The 21,712-nt window shown below is 48.9% G+C and overlaps 1 protein-coding gene across 1 annotated transcript in view; it reads left to right on the top strand.

Annotated features, from left to right (window-relative positions):
- Positions 1-21,712, top strand: part of UBXN7 (UBX domain protein 7) — an 82,036-nt gene that overhangs the window by 14,026 nt on the left and 46,298 nt on the right. The window contains exon 5 of the mRNA XM_073576591.1: positions 1,331-1,443. Coding sequence (XP_073432692.1) covers positions 1,331-1,443 — 113 coding nt within the window. The remainder of the gene's footprint in view (positions 1-1,330; positions 1,444-21,712) is intronic.

Here is a 21,712-nt window from a genome sequence, read left to right as displayed (position 1 = left end):
CTACCCGGGCGGTGGGTGCCTCCTGGGCGGTGCGCCACAGAGCTTCCGCGCTGCAGCTTTGCAATGCTGCAACGTGGTCATCGGTTCACACCTTTGTGAAATTCTACAGGGTCCACACCTACGCTTCGGCGGACGCCAGCCTAGGTAGAAGGATTCTGCAGGCTGCGGTGGCGAGTCCACTGGCCTGATGGAAGTTTGTTTCCCACCCCAGGGACTGCTTTGGGACGTCCCATGGTCTCTGTGTCCCCCAATAAGGCGAACGAGAAAACAGGATTTTTTGGGTTGCTTACCGTAAAATCTGTTTCTCGGAGCCTTCATTGGGGGACACAGCACCCTCCCATGTTCTACAACTCCTGTTCTTATGTTTGTCGGTTTGTTACAGTTGAGTTGTTTGTTCTGCTTTCAATCTATTCTGTTACTTCTCCTACTGCTTTCTCACTAACTGAGGAACTTCCTGCCGGTCGGTGGGGTGTACACTGCGGAGGAGGAGCTAACCTTTTTTTGTGCATAGTGTCAGCCTCTTAGTGGCAGCAGCATACACCCATGGTCTCTGTGTCCCCCAATGAAGGCTCCGAGAAACAGATTTTACGGTAAGCAACCCAAAAAATCCTGTTTTTGGGCCGCCGCAACATTGCAATAAAGTGCATTAACAGGTGATGAAAACATCTTATCTACCCCAAAATGGTATAAATAAAAATGTCAGCTCATGGTGCAACAAATAAGCCCTCACCCAGCCCTAGATCACGAATAATGATTAAACACTGCAGGTCTGGGAAAATGGAGCCAGACAAAAGCACAAACTTTTATTCTTACAAATTTTGTCTACATCACAGATAATTTTTTTTTTTATCTGCATAGAAGAATACATTTATTTTCTAGTATACTATATGGTGAAGTGAATGGTGTCATTCAAAAGCACAACTCGTCTGGCAAAAAAGAAAACAAAAAAAAAAGTTCTCTTATGGCCTTTGGAAAAAGGAGTTAAAAACGAAAAACAAAAATTGCCAGGGGTTAAACTGTGTTTTACCTCACAAAGAATCAGCTGTCATCCCGTGCTGTCCAGTCTCTATACTCTGTGGTGTGATCAGAACATGTTCCTGCACGGTCAGACACAGCCATTACACAGTACACAGCAGGGGCACATTGAAAAGATTCTCAGCATTGTGGAACTTATAATAATCTAAGATCTGTTGATTAAAATGTATTTTGTTTGTGGGAAAACCCCTTCTAACTTTTACATTATCTACCAGAAAATGGATATATAATTATGGGGCAACCCCTTTAATTCATACCTAAAACTTGTTTTCCTACTCTTCCTGTGTTTCCATAGTCCGACAAGAACAGGAGTTGCGGAACGGAGGAGCAGTTGATAAGAAATTGACTACGTTGGCTGATCTTTTTCGACCACCCATTGACCTCATGCATAAAGGCAGTTTTGAGACGGTAAATATTTAGTACAGGAAAGATGTATATCTTTGTACCGTGTTAGCCAGTAGATAGAAAAATATTTAGAATTGAGAGTCCTCAGTGGTTGATACCATCTTTTCAGTTAGCCATTAAAAGGTATCACATTGCAAGCTTTCGAGACTACTCGATGAAGAGACATGATTAGTCTCGAAAGCTTGCAATTTGTTACCAGCTTTTCATTTAGCCATTAAAAGGTATCAACCACTGAGGACTCTCAATTCTGAATATTTTTCTAAATATTTAGTAATAAGTATTTGTGTGCACGTTCACTTCTTATGTGTTATGTCATGTATTACCGTATCCTTTCAAATTAGACTTTTTCCATACACTGCTGAATAGTTGACAATACTGTGAATGGTTCATTGCCTATTCTTAAAATCTGTTAATAAGTCAGTAGTCTACCACTGCGTTTTCTGTAATATCCTTATGAAACTAAGCTGAAAGAAGAGACATTAGTTATGTGAAACTTTGTCCGTGCATGAAGTTCTTATATTCTTGGTTTGTTAACTATAATGTAGTAGGCTCTGATCACATCACATTCAGTGCCTATGTTGGTGGTAAACCTTACCGATTGGGGCATTTAGAAGATGGCGAGTGGGAGAGCGCTGCTTCACTCATCTCTCTGACGCCCCCTGTGATGAGATGTGATCACATCATGGAGGTTGCCGAGCATTGTCATGGCAGCCGGTGGTCATGTGATGACCTACTGGTCTGCCAGCTACAGTGGCCTGTTAGACTCAGCCCACAGCTGAGTCTTAACAGGTGATCTGACAGTGTAAAACTAACGAGTCTCATATATATTTCAATGCATGAGACCAGTTATCAGAAAAATAACAATTGAAGTCTCATACAGGGACTAAGTTAAAAAAGTAAAATATTAAAATAAAAAAGTTACTCTGTCGCCTCATTGGGGGACACAGAACCATGGGTGTTATGCTGCTGTCCACTAGGAGGCGACACTATGCATAATCTGAAAAAGATTAACTATGGCTCCTCCTCTGCAGTATACACCCCTGGACGGCATCAGCCTTCTCCAGTTTTTGCTTAGTGTCGCATAGAAGGCACACCTAAAGAATTTTTTTCTCTTTTTCATTCTGTTTTTTTCCGGATGACAGATGAAGAAAAGTGGGTCTCCTTTGAGACTCCAGGCATGGCTCCTTCCTCGGCCCCCTATTATGGGGTGCCCGGTTGAAGTTGAGATGGCTGTTCCCCATGTCGCTCCTTCCCCAGTCCTGCGGGTGCTGGTTTGAAGTCGAGACCCCCCTCCTTCCCCAATTCCTTTTGGTCTTGGGTTGAGGTTGACACGAGGAGGAAGCCCCCTGATGGTGACAGCAGCACCATCCCTAATCCCCCTCTGGGGGAATTAGGTTGAGACGCCTCAGGTAGGGTCTGTACCACGGCAATCTGCAGCTCACAGTATCCAGGGAACCCAGTGCAGCTGCGGGCTCCTGTCGGGGCCGGGGGGGGGGGGAGGAGTGCGGGCAGGCATGGCACATACAGACACAGGGCTCCCTGCGCCCCGGGCTCTGCGGCAGCACCAGCTCCATAGCGCCTCAGGGGGACCCATCACAGGGCCCCGCTTCTGATTGTGGCCCCACCGCTATCCTGCCTTTCTATCCGGGGGGGGTCCGGTTCAGATCCGACCCCCTCCCGGACTTCCGCTCCGGCCTGGAGCCCTTTCTAACTAATTTAGGCCGCGACTTCGGCCTAGCTGAGGTCGCCACCTCCTCTCCTCCCCCCTGGCCCGCCCCCCCGGATGACAAATATGACACTCTACAGTGTCATAGAAGGGGCGGATCGAGACAGAAAGGGCGCGTTTTTACACATCTATGCGTGCTCTTTCTCAGCTCTCCGCCCCCTTCTCCCTCCTCATCCTCTCGGTGGCCATTTCTACTGCAGGCATCAGCAGCACCACGCCAGCCAGTCTCCGGGGGGGCACAGGACTGTGGATCTTCGGCGCTGGAACTAGGGGCACGCTGGTGGGGTAAGATCACAGCCTGGTTTTTTACTCGGCTGTGAATCCGGATTCCCTGTAAGGCTCTCCTATAGGTTTTTCCCTGCATAGCCACCCCTGTAGTGCCCTCTCATAGCCAGCCCTTCCGCACTCTGTGCACTATGCCGTGTTCAAGGTCCAAGAGAACCAGGCAGGACTGCTTTTATGCATTCTGCACAGCCTGCAATACCACTCTCCCCAGTGGCAGCACGTACCCGCACTGTCGGGACTGTATCCAGAATACTGGGTCAGAACCCCAAGAGGCTCCTTCCAATGCTTCAGCGGCTGCTACCATGCCGGAATGGGCTACCCAGATGTTGCAGTCTATGACGCAGTCCATAGATAACCTAACCTCCACATTGCTTCAGGCTCTGCAGGGTCATGTCTCGGCTATGAGCGTTACCCAGCAAAAGGACAGCTCCACTCAGGGACAGGCCGTTTCTGGCTCTCCCAGACGTAAGCGCACCCACACGTCGCGTTCCTCTGCGTCATCCCATAGCACACGGTCATCCCCCCTCTTGGGAGAGATACCGTAGTTCCTGGTCAACTAGACCGTCCCCTACCAGAGACAGACAACGCAGATCTCCACAGCGATCCCCGACGACAGAAGGCCTTCGCCCCAGCTTGCCCACCAGGGAACGCCTCAGCGGTACGCAGGATTCGGAAGGCATCTGTGACTCCGACTCAGACAACGAAACGGAGACGTCTCTGGTCCCTTGTCCCCCTAGCAACACAGCGCTAGTTGAGGACATAATCTCTTCCATCCATCGGGTGCTGGACATTTCTGATCCAAGGAGTGGACAGATCCGCCCGAAGTGGACCCCCCCAGTCTCTAGGCTAGCAGCACAGACCCTCCTGTCACTGCAAGATAGCTCAACCCTCAGGGACGCTGCAGACGGGCAGGTAGAACGCATGGCTCGTTGAGTTTTCGAAGCGGCAGGGGCCTCCCTGGCTCCCGCGTTCGCTTCAGTATGGGCGGCCAAGGCCATTCTGGCTTGGGCCAAAAAATTGCAAACTGGCCTCCAAGCTTCAAATCCTGAGCTGTCGGACCAAGCGGTTCAAATAGCAGTGGTAACAGATTACATGCTTCATGCAGCCCTGGATTCTGCAAGACGTGTAGCGGGGAAAGCATCAAACGCCATCACGATTCGGCGTATCCTCTGGCTGCCGGAATGGAAAGCGGATGCGGCCTCAAAGAAGTCCCCCACGCATTTCCCGTACTTCAGTGGACGGCTTTTCGGTGAAAAATTGGACACAATGATATCCAATGCCGCTCGGGGAAAGAGTACCTCTCTCCCTCAACTAAAACCTAAACGCACGTTCAAACGGCGTAACCAAACATGATTCTGATCCTTTCGGAATTCTTCGGGCTTGTCCGCCTCGCGTCCAGCACAAAATCGTAACCGCTCTCCACGCAGGGACAACCCACGGGCGGCACAGAGGCCAGACAGGACCTGGCAGTCGAAAACAGGCCAGGCGAAGCCCAAAGGAGGAAAACCTCAGAATTTCTCCTCATCATGACTCACGAACTCCGGAAGACACCCAACCCGTAGGCGGACGACTTCTACTCTTTCAGCAAGTCTGGCTGCCTATTACAGAAGACAGGTGGGTCAGGGAAATAGTGTCTTCCGGATACAAGATAGAGTTCACTTCCAGTCCACCAAACCGGTTCTTCCTCTCTGTTCCACCAAAACCGCCAGAAAAGGCTTGTGCTTTCCACCAAGCGGTTTCCTCTCTCCTTCAAGCAGGAGTCGTAGTACCGGTTCCCGCGGCCGAACGTTTCCGAGGGTTCTACTCCAATCTATTCGTAGTCCCCAAGAAAGGAGGCCGCGTCCGGCCCATACTAGACCTAAAACAACTCAACAAGTATGTACGAGTTCGCCATTTTCGCATGGAGTCCCTTCGGTCCATTATTGCGTCCATGGAGCAAAGACAATATCTCGCCTCCATAGACATACAGGACGCATACCTGCGTATACCGATTGCTCCCGCCCATCAGAGATTTCTCAGGTTCGCAATCGACCAGGACCACTACCAGTTCGTGGCTCTCCCATTCGGACTTGCCACGGCTCCCGGAACATTTACCAAGGTCATGGCTGCCACCATGGACTTTCTACACTCCAGAGGCATAGTAGTCGTTCCATACCTGGACGACCTTCTCATCAAGGCTTCCACCTTCAAGGACAGCGAGGTCAGCGTCTCAATCACAATCGACACTGAGTCGCCTGGGCTGGTTAGTCAACTTACAGAAGTCATCGACTACCCCGAGTCAGTCTCTGACCGTCCTGGGGATGCTATTCGACACCTCCAGGGGTCTGGTGCTCCTTCCCAGAAACAAGGCACTGGCTCTCCGTCTAGGAGTTCGCATACTCCTCCGCAATCCCCCCGATCTCCGGTTTGCCATGAGAGTCCTCGGCAGGATGGCAGCAGCAATGGAGGCGGTACCATTTGCCCGGTTTCACCTCAGGCCTCTTCAACTAGCCATCCTCATGTCCTGGGACAGGAATCCTTTCTCCCTCGACAGGAAGTTCCGGCTAACATCGGCAACCAGGAGGTCCCTGCACTGGTGGCTCAAGCCAACCTCACTGGCAACGGGAAAATCCTTCTCTCAGGTCAATGGAAGGTCCTGACCACCGATGAGAGCCTGAAAGGTTGGGGTGCGGTGCACCTACATCACAGGGCAAGTGGTCACCAGTGGAAGCGAACGTGCCCATCAACGTCTTGGAAATTCGGGCCATCTTCCTGGCATTGAGAGCCTTTCGTCACTTACTGGCAGCCTCTCATATCCGAGTACAGTCGGACAATGCCACAGCAGTGGCTTATGTGAACCACCAAGGCGGGACCCGCAGTACCCAGGCGATGAGAGAAGTGGCACATATCCTCCATTGGGCGGAAGACACGAGGTCGGTACTCTCTGCGGTCCACATTCCGGGTGTGGACAACTGGGAAGCCGACTTCCTAAGCAGACAAGGAATGGACTCGGGAGAGTGGTCTCTCCATCCCGAAATCTTTCGACAGATCTGCCATCGCTGTGGGACCCCGGACGTGGACCTAATGGCATCCCATCTCAATGCCAAGGTCTCCAACTTCATGGCCAGGACACGCGATCCTCGGTCGCTCGGAGCAGATGCCCTGGTTCAGGACTGGACCCAGTTCCAGCTTCTGTACATCTTTCCACCTCTCCCCCTGATATCCAGAGTTATGAGGAAGATCAAACGCGAGGGAGTTCCAACCATCCTGATCGCGCCAGACTGGCCCAGACGTACATGGTACGCCGACGTAGTACAACTTACAGCGGACGTCCCCTGGCGTCTCCCCGACCGTCCCGATCTTCTGTCACAAGGCCCGTTCTACCACCAGAACTTGGGGGCTCTCAATTTGACGGCGTGGCCCTTGAGACCTGGGTTCTAACCCAGGCAGGACTCTCAACGGATGTCATTAGAACCATGATCAGGGCATGGAAGCCAGCCTCCGCCAAGATTTATTACCGTACCTGGAGAGCTTTCTTCACCTGGTGCGAATCTCGCGGCCAGATTCCACTCCCTTATTCCCTCCCAAAAGTCCTTGGCTTTCTCCAATCGGGCCTGGACGCCAGGCTATCCCTGGGCTCGCTTAAGAGCCAGGTGTCAGTGCTCTGTGCTTTTTCAGAGGCGCATCGTTAACAAGCCGCAAGTAAGGACCTTTCTCCAGGGGGTTTCCTAATTGGTTCCCCCCTACAGACGTCCACTGGAAACGTGGGACCTCAACCTGGTCCTGACAGCATTGCAGGCACCACCTTTCGAACCCCTTAAGGAAGTCCCACTCCGCATTCTATCACAGAAGGTGGTTTTTCTGGTGGCAATCACCTCGCTTCGCAGGGTGTCTGAATTGTCAGCACTCTCCTGCAGACGGCCCTTCCTAGCCTTTCACCAGGACAAGGTGGTTCTCCGTACAGTCCCATCCTTCCTTCATAAGGTTGCGTCCAACTTCCACATCAATGAAGAAATTTCACTGCCATCCCTTTGCCCGGTTCATAGAGTGGAGAAGGCTCTGCATACGCTTGACCTCGTCGGGGCATTGCGTATATACGTGTCTAGGACTGCACCCTTCCGGAAGTCTGATTCCCTTTTCCTTCTTCCGGAAGGCGTTCGCAAGGGTCTGCCGGCTTCCAAAGCTACCCTTGCCAGGTGGATCAAGTCCACCATACAAGATGCTTACCGCCTTAACAATTCTCTTCCGGCCGGTATCACGGCGCACACTACGCGGGCGGTAGGGGACTCCTGGGCCATTCGGCACCAGGCTTCGGCACAACAGGTGTGTAAGGCGGCCACTTGGACTAGCTTACACACGTTTATGAAACCCTACAGAGTTCATACCCAGTCCTCAGCGGATGCGAGCCTGGGTAGACGGGCTCTGCTGGCGGCAGTGCCCCAAGTTTAGGGACCTGTCTGCACAATATTCGTCCATTGCTTCCCACCCAGGGACTGCTTTGGGACGTCCCATGGTTCTGTGTCCCCAATGAGGCGACAGAGTAAAGGAGATTTTTGTGTACTCACCGTAAAATCTTTCTCTTGGCCTCTAATTGGGGGACACAGCTCCCACCCTGTTGCCCTTACGGGCCGTTGTTACGGTTCAGACCTCATATTGTTCTTTGAGCTTGTAAATGGTGGCTTTATTACAGGCATGGTTATGTTATTTCTGTTAACTTCCTCCTAATGCTTTTGCACAAAACTGGAGAAGGCTGACGCCGTCCAGGGGTGTATACTGCAGAGGAGGAGCCATAGTTAATCTTTTTCAGATTATGCATAGTGTTGCCTCCTAGTGAACAGCAGCATAACAACCATGGTTCTGTGTCCCCCAATTAGAGGCTAAGAGAAAGAGATTTTACAGTGAGTACACAAAAATCTCCTTTTTAAAACTATTTTAAAAAATCACAAAATAAAATATTTAATACGTATATTTCTGTAAAAACAAAGTATACACATTTGATATCACCGCATCCAGAACAATCCCACCTATAAAACTATCCCGCTAGTTAACCCCTTCGGTGCGCACCGTAAAAGGAGCAAAAAACTTTGCTTCATCATTCCACCAAGCAAAAAGTGGACTAAAACATGATGATAAAAAAAAAAAAAGTCAAATGTAAATGAAAATGGTACCGATCAAAACATCATCTGGTCCCACAAAAAACAAGCTGCCATACAGCTCATTCAATGGAAAAATAAAAAAAAGTTACAGCTCACAGAATAAAACGATGCAAAAACAATTGTTTTCTGTAAAATAGTTTTTGTGTAAAAGCGGCAAAACATCAAAAACATATAAATGTGGTATACCCTATAATCGTACTGACCCAGAGAATAAAGCTGTCTTATCAATTTTACCTCGAGGAACAGCAATAAAAAAAACTCCTGAATTTCTGGTTTTTCTTCATTCTACCTCCCAAAAATCTGAATAATAAAGCGATTAAAAAAGTCATGTGCCCAAAAATGGTACCAATAAAAACGTCAACTCTTCCCACAAAAAAACCAAGCCCTCAAATGACTGCCGAAATATGGAAAAATTGTAACTATCTTGGTATGATGAGGCAAAAGCATGTTTTTGTAAAAAAAAAAAAAAAAATTGAGTGAGAGCAGGCAAACATAAAAACCCAATATAAATCGGGTATCTCTGTAATCGCACCTACCCGAAGAATAAAGTCGTCTAATCACTTATACCACCCCAGGAACAGCATAAAAAATAAAACAAATTCTTCACCTACTGTTGATTTGTTCATTCTGTCTCCCAAAGATCGCAGTGAGCGCTTACACTGTGGCTTCCGTGTAAATCTCTGAAATACATGGTTCAGACGGAACCCCATGCGGAAGATTCCCTATAATGAAGCAGATAGGGACATCTTCTGGTGTAGGATCTGGCGGCGTCCCTCTTTTTAGGCGTGCTTAAAGGCACAGTCTGCCACAGTTTTATGCACCTTTGAAAAGGACACTGCTTAACAGAGGCCAAAGTAACTCTACTGCCTCATTATAGTGAATTAATCCCTCTGGGGTTTCATCTGTCACGTCACTCAGAGATTTAAATGGAAACACCAAAGTAAGTACTCAGCATAGAGTGCTGGATAAATGTAATCCAAAATGTTCTAAAAAGAAACGGAAATACAGAGGGCTTCCACGTTACTGGTAGTACAAAGGCTCTGTAAAAGTGCTATAGCTCCTCGCCCCCTCTCCCCCCAAAAGAAATTCAGCAAAATCTGCGCTCCCAAACCCAAATGCCCCCTTCCTTCTGAGCCCCTTAGTGTGCCTAAACCACATGTTTGGCATTTCTGTAGCGATGAGAGGCCAACTAATTTATAGGTGCATGTCTCCAGAAGTACAAGCTGGGCATAATGTACTGGGCACTGCAACGGGAGTTTGAAATTTTCACTCAGTAACATCCACTGTGGCTTGTTTCTGGAAAACATTTATGGAGGTAAAATTGTCACTACGCCTGTAGGTAAATTCCCAGAGGGGTGTAAATTCCAAACTGGGGGCACTTAAGGGTGTATTCTGCTCTTCTGGCACTTATTGCACAACAAATTTATGCATCTATTTTCTTTAACCTTTTGTGAAAATAAAAAAAAAAATGAGGCTAAAAAATTTTTGTGGGAAAAATGTGATTTAAAAAAAATAAAACTTACAGCTCAACATTATAAAAGTCTGTGAAGCCTCTGAGGGTTCAAGGTGCTCACCACTCATCTAGTAAAATTCTTTGAGGGCTGCAGTTTCCAAAATGGGGTGATTTGTGGGGGGCTTCCACTATTTAGGTACACCAGGGGCTCTCCAAACACAACACTGCGTCCGCTATCGATTCTAGCCAATTTCACATTCCAAAACTCAAACGGCGCTCCTTCCCTTCCAAACCCTGCCATACGCCCAAACAGTAGTTTTCCTCCACATATGGGGTATCAGCATACTCCGTAGAAATGACACAACTAATTTTTTGGCTCATTTTCTCCTGTTATTGTGAAAATGAAAAATTTGGGGCTAAACTAACATTTTTGTGGAAATAAATTAAGGCTGTGTGCCCACGGTGCGATTTTTAAGCGTTTTTGCCGCGATTTTCGGCGCGAAAACGTTTAAAAATCGTGTACAGAACGCCCCCCCATGCATTCCTATGGCATTCCGCACATGCTGTGCTAATGCTGCGCTTTTTTCCGTGGCGGAAACGCATCGCGGAAAAAATCGCAGCATGCTCATTCTTTTGTGCGGAATCGCAAAGAATTGCCGCGATTCCGCACCCAAAGGAATGCATGAGAATCGCTTACTTCCCGCATGTGGCTATGCCCACCATGCGGGAAGCTAAGCGTCTCATGTGCGGTTGGTACCCACGGTGTGGAGGAGAGGAGACTGTCCTCCAGGCCCTGGATACCATACCCCTGTAAAAAAAAGAATAAAAAATCGGGGTATATTTACCTTCCGGCGTCCCGCGTTGCATTCCCGGCCTAAGCGTTCCCAGTAATGCCTTGCGGCAAGGTCCTGTGATGACGTCTCGCGTTACTCTAGCGGTCTCGCGAGATCGCTATAGTAACGTGAGACCAACGTCATCACAGGTCTCGCAAGGCATTACTGGGAGCGCTGAGGCCCGGGAATGCAGCGCGGGACGTCGGAAGGTAAATATACCCCGATTTTATTTTTTTTAATAATTTTTCACATTCTATCTTTTACTATTGAGGCCGCATAGGCGGCCTCAATAGTAAAAAGCTGCTCACACTTGTCAAACACTATGTTTGACGAGTGTGACCAACCTGTCAATCACTTTCCAAGCGATGCTTCAAATCGCTTGGAAAGTGCTTGAGAACATCGCGGCAAAATCGCGAACAGAATCGCGGTGAAATCGCGCGGAAAAAAACGTGCGATTTCTGGGAAGGAGTCCGGTTTTCTGTGTGCGTTTTAACACGCAACGTGGGCACATAGCCTAAGGTCATGTGCACACGATGCAGATTTGCAGCGTTTCCGCAGCGGATTTTACCGCGCAGAAACGTTGCATATCCGCATTGTGATGTACAGTACCTTTAAAATGAATGAAAAAAAAAAACCGCTGTGCAGACGCTGCGGATTTTTCCGCGCGGTTTTCCTGCGGTACAAAATCCGCAGCATGTTACTACTTTTGTGCGGTTTTCTATCTCCCCTGTTACCAAATCCGCAGGGGGAAGACCGCAATGGAAAACCGCACAAAAACCGCATGAAAACCGCGTGAAAAATGGAAGAAATCCGCAGGAAAAATGCAGGTCATTTGACCTGCGGTTTTCTTCCATTCTGCACGGAAAAATCCGCAGGGCTCAAAACTCCGTCTGCACTCAGCCTAAATGTTCATTTTTTTCCTTCCATATTCCATTAATTCCTGTGAAGCATCTGAACAGTTAATAAACTTCTTGAATGTGGTTTTGAGCACCTAGAGGGGTACAGTTTTTAGATTGGTGTCACTTTTGGGTATTTGCTGTAATATAGACCTCTCAAAATCATTTCAAAAGTGATGGGGTTCGTAAAAAAAAATGATTTCGTTAATGTTATGGAAAAGAGAAATTGCTGGTCAACTTTAAACCCTTCTAACTTCTTAACAAAAAAAAAAGTTTCAAAAATTGTGCTGATGTAAAGTAGACATGTGGGAAATGTTATTTATTAACTATTTTGTGTGACTCTGATTTAACCACCTCATGACGAAGCCCTTTTTCATTTTTGAGGTTTTTTTTTGCTCCCCTTCTTCCCAGAGCCAAAACTTTTTCCATCAATTTGGCCATGTGAGGGCTTGTTTTTTGCGGGGCAAGTTGTTCTTTTGAACGACTCCATAGGTTTTACCATATTGTGTATGCAAAAATTGGTAAAAATTGCAAAAACAAGTGCAATTCCACAACTGTCTTTTGGATTTTTTTTTTTTTTTTTTTTTTACCATGTTCACCAAATGCTAAAACTGACCTGCCATTATGATTCTCCAGGTCATTGCGAGTTCATAGATACCAAACATGTCTAGGTTCTTTTTTTTTATTTAAGTGTGAAGAAAAAAATCCAAAGTTCGTTTAAAAAAAAAAAAAAAAAATTGTCATTTTCTGAAACCTGTAGCGTCTCCATTTTTCGTGATCTCTGGTTGAGCGTCAACACCCACTCAAGTTGATTGATTCTCCCTGGTTACGCCGACGTCACTGTAAACCCGCGCTTAGTGTCGAGCAAGCAGCCGCGCGTCATGGCTCCCTGATCAACACTGCGCAAGTGCGGCTTTCAAGCATCTCACTGTGCAAGCGCGGGATTCCAGTGATGTCGCAAACCAGGGAAATCAATCAACTTGGGTGAGCGGCATCACCCAAGACTGAACAGAAAATTGAGCACACCCCTATGACTAAGCAAGCAGGGAAAGTGCTTTTTGGACATCATATTGCAGCGCCGTTTTTAATGAAAATAACATGTTAGTGGAGGACATTATATCACGAACAACGCACTGGGGACAGTTTAGATGCTTGAAATGACGTGACAGGTTCCCTTTAACTGAGCCTATTGGCAAAAGGTGAAAGATGACAGCTTTTTCAATGTAATGTGAACAGTTTCTTATTGATTGTTGTAGGAACAAGTGAGGTTTTGTTCAATTCTTGCTTCTTGATGTCCGCTTAGTGCGTGCGGCATGAAAGCACCCGCTGTTCATGCTGGTGATAATTTAATTAGCCCTATGGTGAACAAAAGAGTATAATTTTTGCTGCCAGTAAACCTATGTATACCTGAAAGGAAAATGTATGGAATAGAGCAGGGGTGGGCAATTAATTTTTCCAAGGGGCCACATGAGAAACTGGCAATGCTGTGGAGGACCGAATCAATCAGCTGAACTTAAAGGGGCGGTCCGAAACCAAAGGTGAATGTCAGATTAAATGTATATCTATTCAGTGTAATAATCTAATATTGTTTTCTAATATACTTCAATGAAAAAATCCCTAACGTACCCTCTACATTCTGACTTCCAGTTTTTTGTTTGTTTTTTTTCTTTTAACGTCTCATGACATTTTGTTTGAGATTCACCAGTGCATGCTGGGATACTCAAATTAGCCGTCATCAGGGGGCAGAAGCTGCTGTCACTGCCGCAGACTCTGCACCCTCTCTGAAATTAGGCGCCATCAGTGATGTCTGTTTTGGAGATTTGGCTAGTCCTGCTCACCTGATAATGCGTCGTTCGTAAATTCTGACGCATACTCAGTTTGAGTTTTCTGTGCTATATTCCTTTGAATGCACAGTGACAGTGCGCTCCCTTGCGCTAAGGAGAAGAGACGACCCGGCAGGGACCAGTCCAGTCTCTGAAACAGATGACGCTTCTTTTCATGGTGGAGAAAGCAACTGTGGCAGTGACCGCAGCCGATGTCCCCTGTGAGTGTCGCAAAATGCACTGGGTTTCTCAAACAAGATATCATTGGAAGTAAAGAGAAAAAAAAAAAGCAGACAGGAAGTTAGAGTAGAGAGGGAATGGTAGAAATTTTTTACCTGAAATATATCAGAAAAGTGATTAGATTATGAATTAAATTTAGTATGAAAGTCACCTTTGGTTTCGGATCACCCATTAATTCTGCATAATAATTTTGTCACTTTTTAAAAAGCTGTTGCTTATGTGATGAAGTTTACATGAGCGTATAAAAAAAATCGTTATTTTCATATAGAAAAAGACAATTTTTCATCTGTATTGTCATCCGTATGGCATCCATTTTTAGACATCTGAAGTGAATAAAATTTTAAAGAAGAAATAGTGTCCTGTGTTAGTAATGGAAGTGTATTCGTAAAAATTTGGATGCTATACGTATGATTCGTATGGGAACCAAGTTTATTTTAGCACACCCATAGACTTTTCTAACACAGACCTTTTCAAGCTGTAATCTAAATAGCACAATTTCATAATATTGCTCCTAGAGCTCTGTCTGAGGTCGGATTTATTTTTTTTCACAGGCAGCACTTGGACAAATATTACAGTTATGTGAACATAGCCTGACAATACTTGTTGCAATAAGGCTTATCGTAACAAGTAATAGCAGTTGATCAAGCAATAAATTGGGAACATTGGAAAAAAGTTTTCTCCCACCTCTACTCCACATGCAGAGATCCACATCACATATGGGCAGGAGCTGACAGGAGGGGGTGGGAATCCTTACTGCAGTCTATGGAGTGGATGTCATAAGCCACAGGGGGAGCTCTATGGGGGACTTAACCCTTACCTCTCCTGCAGAGGACATACAACAGTACAAGCTGGGAGCGAAGAGGGAGGTAAGGGTTAACTCACATACAAAGGTGAGGAGCCCTCTGGGGCTGTGAGTGTCAGGGGACCACACAGGAACACTCAGGGGGCCGGATGTGGCCTGAGGGCTGCAGTTTGCCCAGACCTGGAATAGCGTAATGGGACAACACTATTCCATAGTTATAATCTGATGCCATATTGCTGTATAAGCTCAGCTTTCTCCTTTATGGTAGACCTTATAGATGCTTGATGGCATTCGCTGGAGGTCTCAGTTTAACTTGTCAGGAACTTTTTCTGGTGTATAAATTATGCAGAGCCATGTGATGTTATTAGGTTGTGAGTAATGGGGGGAGAGAGACCAGGTTGTAGGGAATCTTTTATGGAGTGCTGAAATAGAATAAAAACATGATAATAGCATAGGCAGTTCTGCTATTACACATGTTACTTTTCTGATTTCAGAACCCCTTAAAAGGAGAAGTAATGTAGTAAATGAAGAAAATGCAAGAAGACCCCTTAACTTCAGTGTGAGGGAGCACAATGTTCTGCATCCTGTAAGCACAAAATGTGAGTTGGGTATCTCATCCCCCGATTGTTCGCACTTTCCTACTATAGCTGTTGTAGATTCTAGATTAGTGAGGCTCGTGTGTGTGTGTGTGTGTGTGTGTGTGTGTATGTATATATATATATATATATATATATATATATATATATATATATATATATATTTTTTTTTTTTTTTATTTATTTTTTTTTTCCTAAGTTATAAAATAAATATTGGCCCAAATTAGCTTGCAAGTAATTCCCCAGAAAGTACCGTTTTGTTTGAACGATAAGACGCACCCTAGGTTTACACTGCAGAAAATGAGAAAAACAGTTTTCCTTTTAATTAAAACTTCCTTGGTGGTGTGAAGCGGTAGAGGTCATTATCACTAATTTTAATGCACTAGGGTAGAGGTGGTAATAAAGCTATTTTCTCGTTCGCCTTATTGGGGGACACAGAGACCTTGGGTGTATGCTGCTGCCACTAGGAGGCTGACACTATGCACAAAAAAAAGATAGCTCCTCCTCCGCAGTGTACACCCCACCGACCGGCAGAGAATTCCCCAGTTTAGCTTAGTGTCAGTAGGAGGTGGACACGGGTCTTTTATTAGACCCATATCTACCTCATTGTGCGTCGTTCCTTTTCAGGTTCTACGGAGGGATACAGAGTGAAAAGTCACATCTGTACTCCCACATGGAGTCTGCAAGTACGGCGTGTACTGCCACCCCGTATCCTTGCGGTTCTCCGTGGCAGGACCAGCCAGACGGACGCCGACACCAAGACGTGCCAGTTGACTCCAGGGGTCCTTGTTGCCAGTCTCCCTCCCACTCGCCTACCAGAGCCTGTCGGTTGGATGAGACGCAAGACTTCTTCAGACAGGTAACGGATCGTGGATAGGTGAGTATTAGGCCCTGCTGCCCATTCCCGACGGTCACCTCTTCAATGGTCACAGGGGTAGGCGCTGCGGTCGCTCGCAGTCGCCACAAGGCTATACGCAGCTCAATGTTGCTGGGCATCCCCCCCCCTTCCCTCCCCCCTTTCTGGGTACAGGGAGCAGGGGGTTTTTTCCCATTGGGAGCGACTTGCGACTGCGGCGTCCCACTTTTTCGGACTTCCGCGCCGACCCCCTGCTGACAGGCGGCCGCCGCAACTAATTTAGGCCCCGGCTTCAGTTCGGGCCTACCGCTGCGTCGCGGCCACGCCCCCCGCCCCTTTCTTCTAAGCGGGCTTCTCTCCCGCTCTTCCCAGGCCCTCCCACCGCCTGTCCTTCACCTGCCCAGCCTGCTATTGGCTAGAGGGTGGTGAATTTTAACCCTGCGAGGTGCTCCGCCCTCCCTCCTCTCCTAAGGCGCGCTTTTTCTCAGGACGGCGCCATTTTCCCAGCCTGTTAGCCGGGCACCAGCTCCTCACTGGACAGCATCTTCTCCAGCTGGTTTTTTTCAGGAGGTCTGTCGGCCGGATTTCGCTCTGACCTGCATCCACTGACAGGTCGCAGAGCATCGCTTCTGGGGACACCGGACCGTGAGTAGCTCTGCACTGCAGACTGACACTTCTCCGCCCTCTGTCCCCCAACCTTCCGGCATTACCTCAGCTTTTCACTATGTCTAAGTCTGATCGTACCCGCTCTACCGCCCCCCCCCTGCACTTTAGTCAAGTACTTTGCATGTTCTTCGTGCAATCGCAAACTTCCCTCAGGCCAGTCCACTCCCCTCTGCCTGGATTGTAGCAATCCAATTCAGCCTGACGCCGTCCAGGAGCCATCTGCGGCCCCAGGTGAGAGTGAGCCCCCCATGCCTGGCTGGGCCTCCTCGCTTTCTCAATCAGTGGCAGACCTCACCAGGGTGTCTCAGTCCCTGGTGGCCGTTCTTGATAAGTTGCCCCTGGACTCTTCAGCAGGGCCAAGCAGGTCCCAAATTGTTCCATCTGAATCAGCCAGCGGTAGTCGCAAAAGACCCAGGCAAGATTCCCAGCCGGAATCCTCTCCTAGTCCCATCTCACCGCATAGCCCTTCTCACCAGTCTCCCTCTCGGGCCTCCTCTCCCGAGTCAGGGGAAGCGCTTTCGGACAGGTCATCTGAGGGGATTTTAGAGCTGGATTCAGACCAGGATGCAAGCATGAAGGTCACAGTGCAGGACCTCATTGCTGCGATCCATCATACCTTCGATATTGCTGACTCCCCTGCGAAATCCTCAGATCAGGAGGTTTCGTTCAGATGGGCAGAAACTCCCTCCAGGGTTTTTCCTTTCCATTCCCAGTTTGGGAAAATTTTTACCAAGGAAAGAGAGGATCCGACCAGACGCTTTCAAAGAGGAAAACGTCTCGGCATACTCTACCCATTTGCTAAGGAGCTCACGGACAACTGGTCGGCCTCTCCCTCAGTCGATCCGCCCGTGTCCAGGCTATCCAATAACACGGTTCTCCCGCTTTCAGGCGTGGCGTCCCTAAAGGATTCTAATGACAGGATTATAGAATCCCTGGCGAAGTCTGCCTTTGAAGCGGCTTCAGCGGCGGTGTGTCCAATCTTTGCTTCATCCTGGACAGCAAAGACCATAGCCACGTGGGCAGACGACCTTCGGCGGCAGGGCATCTTAGATAAGGCGCAACCGGAGCATTTGGCCAATCTCGCCAATCAGATCTCCCAGGCTGGGGACTATCTTCTCTCCGCTTCCTTGGATGCTGCATCCTGTGCAGTTCAGGCGTCAAGCAACGTTATTGCAATTCGACGTACACTTTGGCTAAAGGCATGGCAAGCGGACTTGTCTTCTAAAAAGTCCCTCACTAACCTGCCTTTTCAGGGGGTGCGCCTCTTTGGGTCCCAATTGGACCAGATTATTAAGGACGCCACCGGAGGCACGAGTTCACTCCTTCCTCAGTCCAAGCCTCGCAGACCCCCACTAAGGCGTCAGTTTCGACCCTTTCGGACTTTCCGCCGTTTCAATACGGCGGACAACTCCTCCAGCCAACAGAGACCGCAGGCTCGCCAGGAGAGAAGGAAAATTTCCTTCAGACCCACTCCTTCCTGGCGACCCCACTCCTCCCAGGGCAGACCGTCCAGATCTAGATCTGGACGGTCTACTTCAGCATGACTATCATCGGGCACGCGAAGGGCCTTTCCAATTGGGAGGTCGACTTCTTTCCTTCAGGGACGTTTGGCTGGCCGCCGTGGAGGACGCCTGGGTCAGGGAGGTCGTATCCTCAGGATACAAGATAGAGTTCGTCTCTCTCCCACGGGATCGTTTCTTCGAATCCCGGCCTCCAAAGGAATCCAGCCTTGATCCTGGGGTTCTCTACGGCTATCGCCGCTCTCCTCCGTTCCGGGGTGATTGTGCCCGTTCCCGAATCGGAGCGCTTCACGGGGTTCTACTCGAACCTGTTTGTAGTGCCGAAAAAAGACGGCGCAGTTCGACCCATCTTGGATCTCAAGCTGCTCAACAAGAGGGTCCGCCTTCGCCACTTCCGCATGGAGTCGCTTCGCTCGGTCATCGCCTCCATGGAGGAGCAGGAATTCATGTGCTCAATAGACATCCAAGATGCCTATTTACATGTTCCAATTTTCTCCGGACATCAGAAGTTCCTGCGCTTTGCGATTCGACAGCACCACTACCAGTTTGTCGCACTGCCCTTCGGTCTTGCCACCGCTCCCCGAGTCTTCACGAAGATCATGGCTGCGTTGATGGCTTTGTTGAGAGTCAGAGGCCTCGTTCTTTTCCCGTACCTAGACGATATTCTGATCAAGGCTCCCTCATTCCAACAGGCTCACCAAAGTTTGTCAATCGTCCTGGACACTCTTTCCAATTTCGGGTGGATCATCAACAGGAAAAAGTCCTGTCTGGTTCCTACCCAACGCCTGGTCTTTCTAGGTCTTCTGTTCGACACTCGTCGGTCAAGGGTCTTTCTCCCACAAGAAAAGATTCTCTCTCTGCAGCAGGAAGTACGATCGCTGCAGACCTCGCGATTCCCATCCCTCCGTACAGCCATGAGGGTCCTGGGAAAGATGGTCGCGGCAATAGAGGCAGTTCCCTTTGCCCAATTTCACGCCAGGCCTCTCCAGCAGGCCATTCTGTCGAAATGGAACAGGTCGCCTCAGTCCCTGGATCGCCCTGTCCATCTTTCTTACCGGATCAAGCGGTCTCTCAACTGGTGGTTGTCGTCACCTCTCATTCTATCGGGTCGATCCTTCCTTCCCATTCACTGGCAGATAGTAACCACAGATGCCAGTCACCTCGGTTGGGGTGCTGTGTTCCGCAACCACACTGTTCAGGGTCGATGGTCGGATCGGGAATCAGCACTACCGATCAACGTTCTGGAGATTCGAGCGATCCATCTTGCTCTGGTCCACTGGGAAAGGCTCCTCAAGGGACTGCAGGTACGGATTCAGACAGACAACGCCACAGCGGTGGCATATGTCAACCGCCAAGGGGGAACACGGAGTGTTTCAGCCCTGGCGGAGGTGTCCAAGATTCTTCGTTGGGCGGAGATTTCCGTCCCGACAATCTCCGCGGTTCACATTCCCGGCGTAGACAACTGGGCCGCCGATTTTCTCAGCCGCGAGGGTCTCGCGGCGGGAGAATGGTCCCTACAATCCGGAAGTGTTTCATCTGCTCTGCCTTCGGTGGGGAACCCCGGATGTAGACCTCATGGCGTCTCGCCTCAACAGGAAAGTCCCACAATTTGTGTCCAGGTCTCGGCACCCTCTGGCAGTGGGCGCCGACGCCCTGGCCGTTCCTTGGTCCCAGTTCGAACTTCCCTACCTGTTCCCTCCTCTGTCTCTTCTTCCCAAGCTGTTGAAGATCAAGGCAGAAGGACTTCCGGTCATTCTCATCGCCCCGAATTGGCCCAGAAGGTCTTGGTTCACGGACATTGTCAACCTTCTCGCGGACGCCCCCTGGAGGCTTCCAGACAGAACAGATCTGCTGTCTCAGGGTCCGATTTGCCACCCCAATTCTCGGCCGCTCAATTTAACGGCGTGGCTGTTGAGACCGAGGTTCTGAAACGAGCAGGATTTTCCGACCACGTAATTCAGACCATGATCCGAGCCAGAAAGCCATCATCTTCCAAGATTTACTACCGTACTTGGAAGGCCTATTTCACTTGGTGTGAGACCAATGACGTCGCGCCCATGTCCTTTTCGCTCCCTTCAGTCCTAGCGTTTCTTCAGGCAGGATTGGATGCGGGGCTTGCCCTCAGTTCCCTGAAGGGTCAAGTTTCGGCGCTGTCCATTCTGTTTCAGAAAACGTTGGCTTCCCGTCCTCAGGTTAAGACCTTTCTTCAGGGCGTGGCTCACACGGTCCCGCCGTACCGGGCGCCCGTGGATCCATGGGATCTTAATCTGGTTCTTGAGGTTCTGCAAGGTCCGCCCTTTGAACCCCTCAGGGATATTTCCCTTTCTCTCCTTTCTTGGAAGGTAGCCTTTCTGGTGGCCATCACCTCCGTCCGGCGCGTGTCGGAATTGGCAGCTCTTTCGTGCCGCTCTCCCTTTCTGGTTCTCCACCAGGATAAGGTAGTTCTGCGGCCTCCGCCCTCGTTCCTTCCGAAGGTGGTGTCCTCGTTTCACCTCAACGAGGATATCGTGCTCCCGTCCTTTTGTCCGAATCCAACTCATCCCCGAGAGCGGTCCTTGAACAAGCTGGACCTGGTTAGGGCGGTAAGAGTCTATCTGTCTAGGACGACTTCCTTGCGAAAGACAGAGTCTCTTTTCATTATCCCTGATGGAGCGCGGAAAGGTCACCCGGCGTCAAAAGCCACCATTGCTCGCTGGATCAGATCGGCTATCCTGGAAGCCTACCGTGTTAAGCGTCGCGGAGCCCCTCCGGGTATCAGGGCCCACTCTACTCGAGCAGTGGGTGCCTCCTGGGCGGGCGCCACAGAGCTTCCGCACTGCAGCTTTGCAAAGCTGCAACATGGTCATCGGTTCACACGTTTGTGAAATTCTACAGAGTCCACACCTACGCTTCGGCGGACGCCAGCCTAGGTAGACGGATTCTGCAGGCCGCGGTGGTGAGTCCGCTGGCCTGATGGAAGTTTGTTTCCCACCCCAGGGACTGCTTTGGGACGTCCCAAGGTCTCTGTGTCCCCCAATAAGGCGAACGAGAAAACAGGATTTTTGGGTTGCTTACCGTAAAATCTGTTTCTCGGAGCCTTCATTGGGGGACACAGCACCCTCCCATGTTTTACAGCTCCTGTTCTTACTTTGGTTGAATGTTTACAGTTGAGTTGTCTATGTTGTCAACCAATTCTGTTCCTTCTCCTACTGCTTTCTCACTAACTGAGGAATTCTCTGCCGGTCGGTGGGGTGTACACTGCGGAGGAGGAGCTATCTTTTTTTTTTTTGTGCATAGTGTCAGCCTCCTAGTGGCAGCAGCATACACCCAAGGTCTCTGTGTCCCCCAATGAAGACTCCGAGAAACAGATTTTACGGTAAGCAACCCAAAAATCCTGTTGTTGTCTCTGCATCGTGTATTATATGATGATCTGGCTACAGTGTATAATCGTGATATGCAGCA

The sequence above is a fragment of the Dendrobates tinctorius genome, unplaced genomic scaffold (assembly GCF_039654945.1).
Source record: "Dendrobates tinctorius isolate UK_male_01 unplaced genomic scaffold, ASM3965494v1 ptg000049l, whole genome shotgun sequence".
NCBI lineage: Eukaryota > Metazoa > Chordata > Amphibia > Anura > Dendrobatidae > Dendrobates > Dendrobates tinctorius.
Note: the sequence above shows the minus strand (reverse complement) of the source record. Positions and strands in the feature narration are given on the sequence as shown.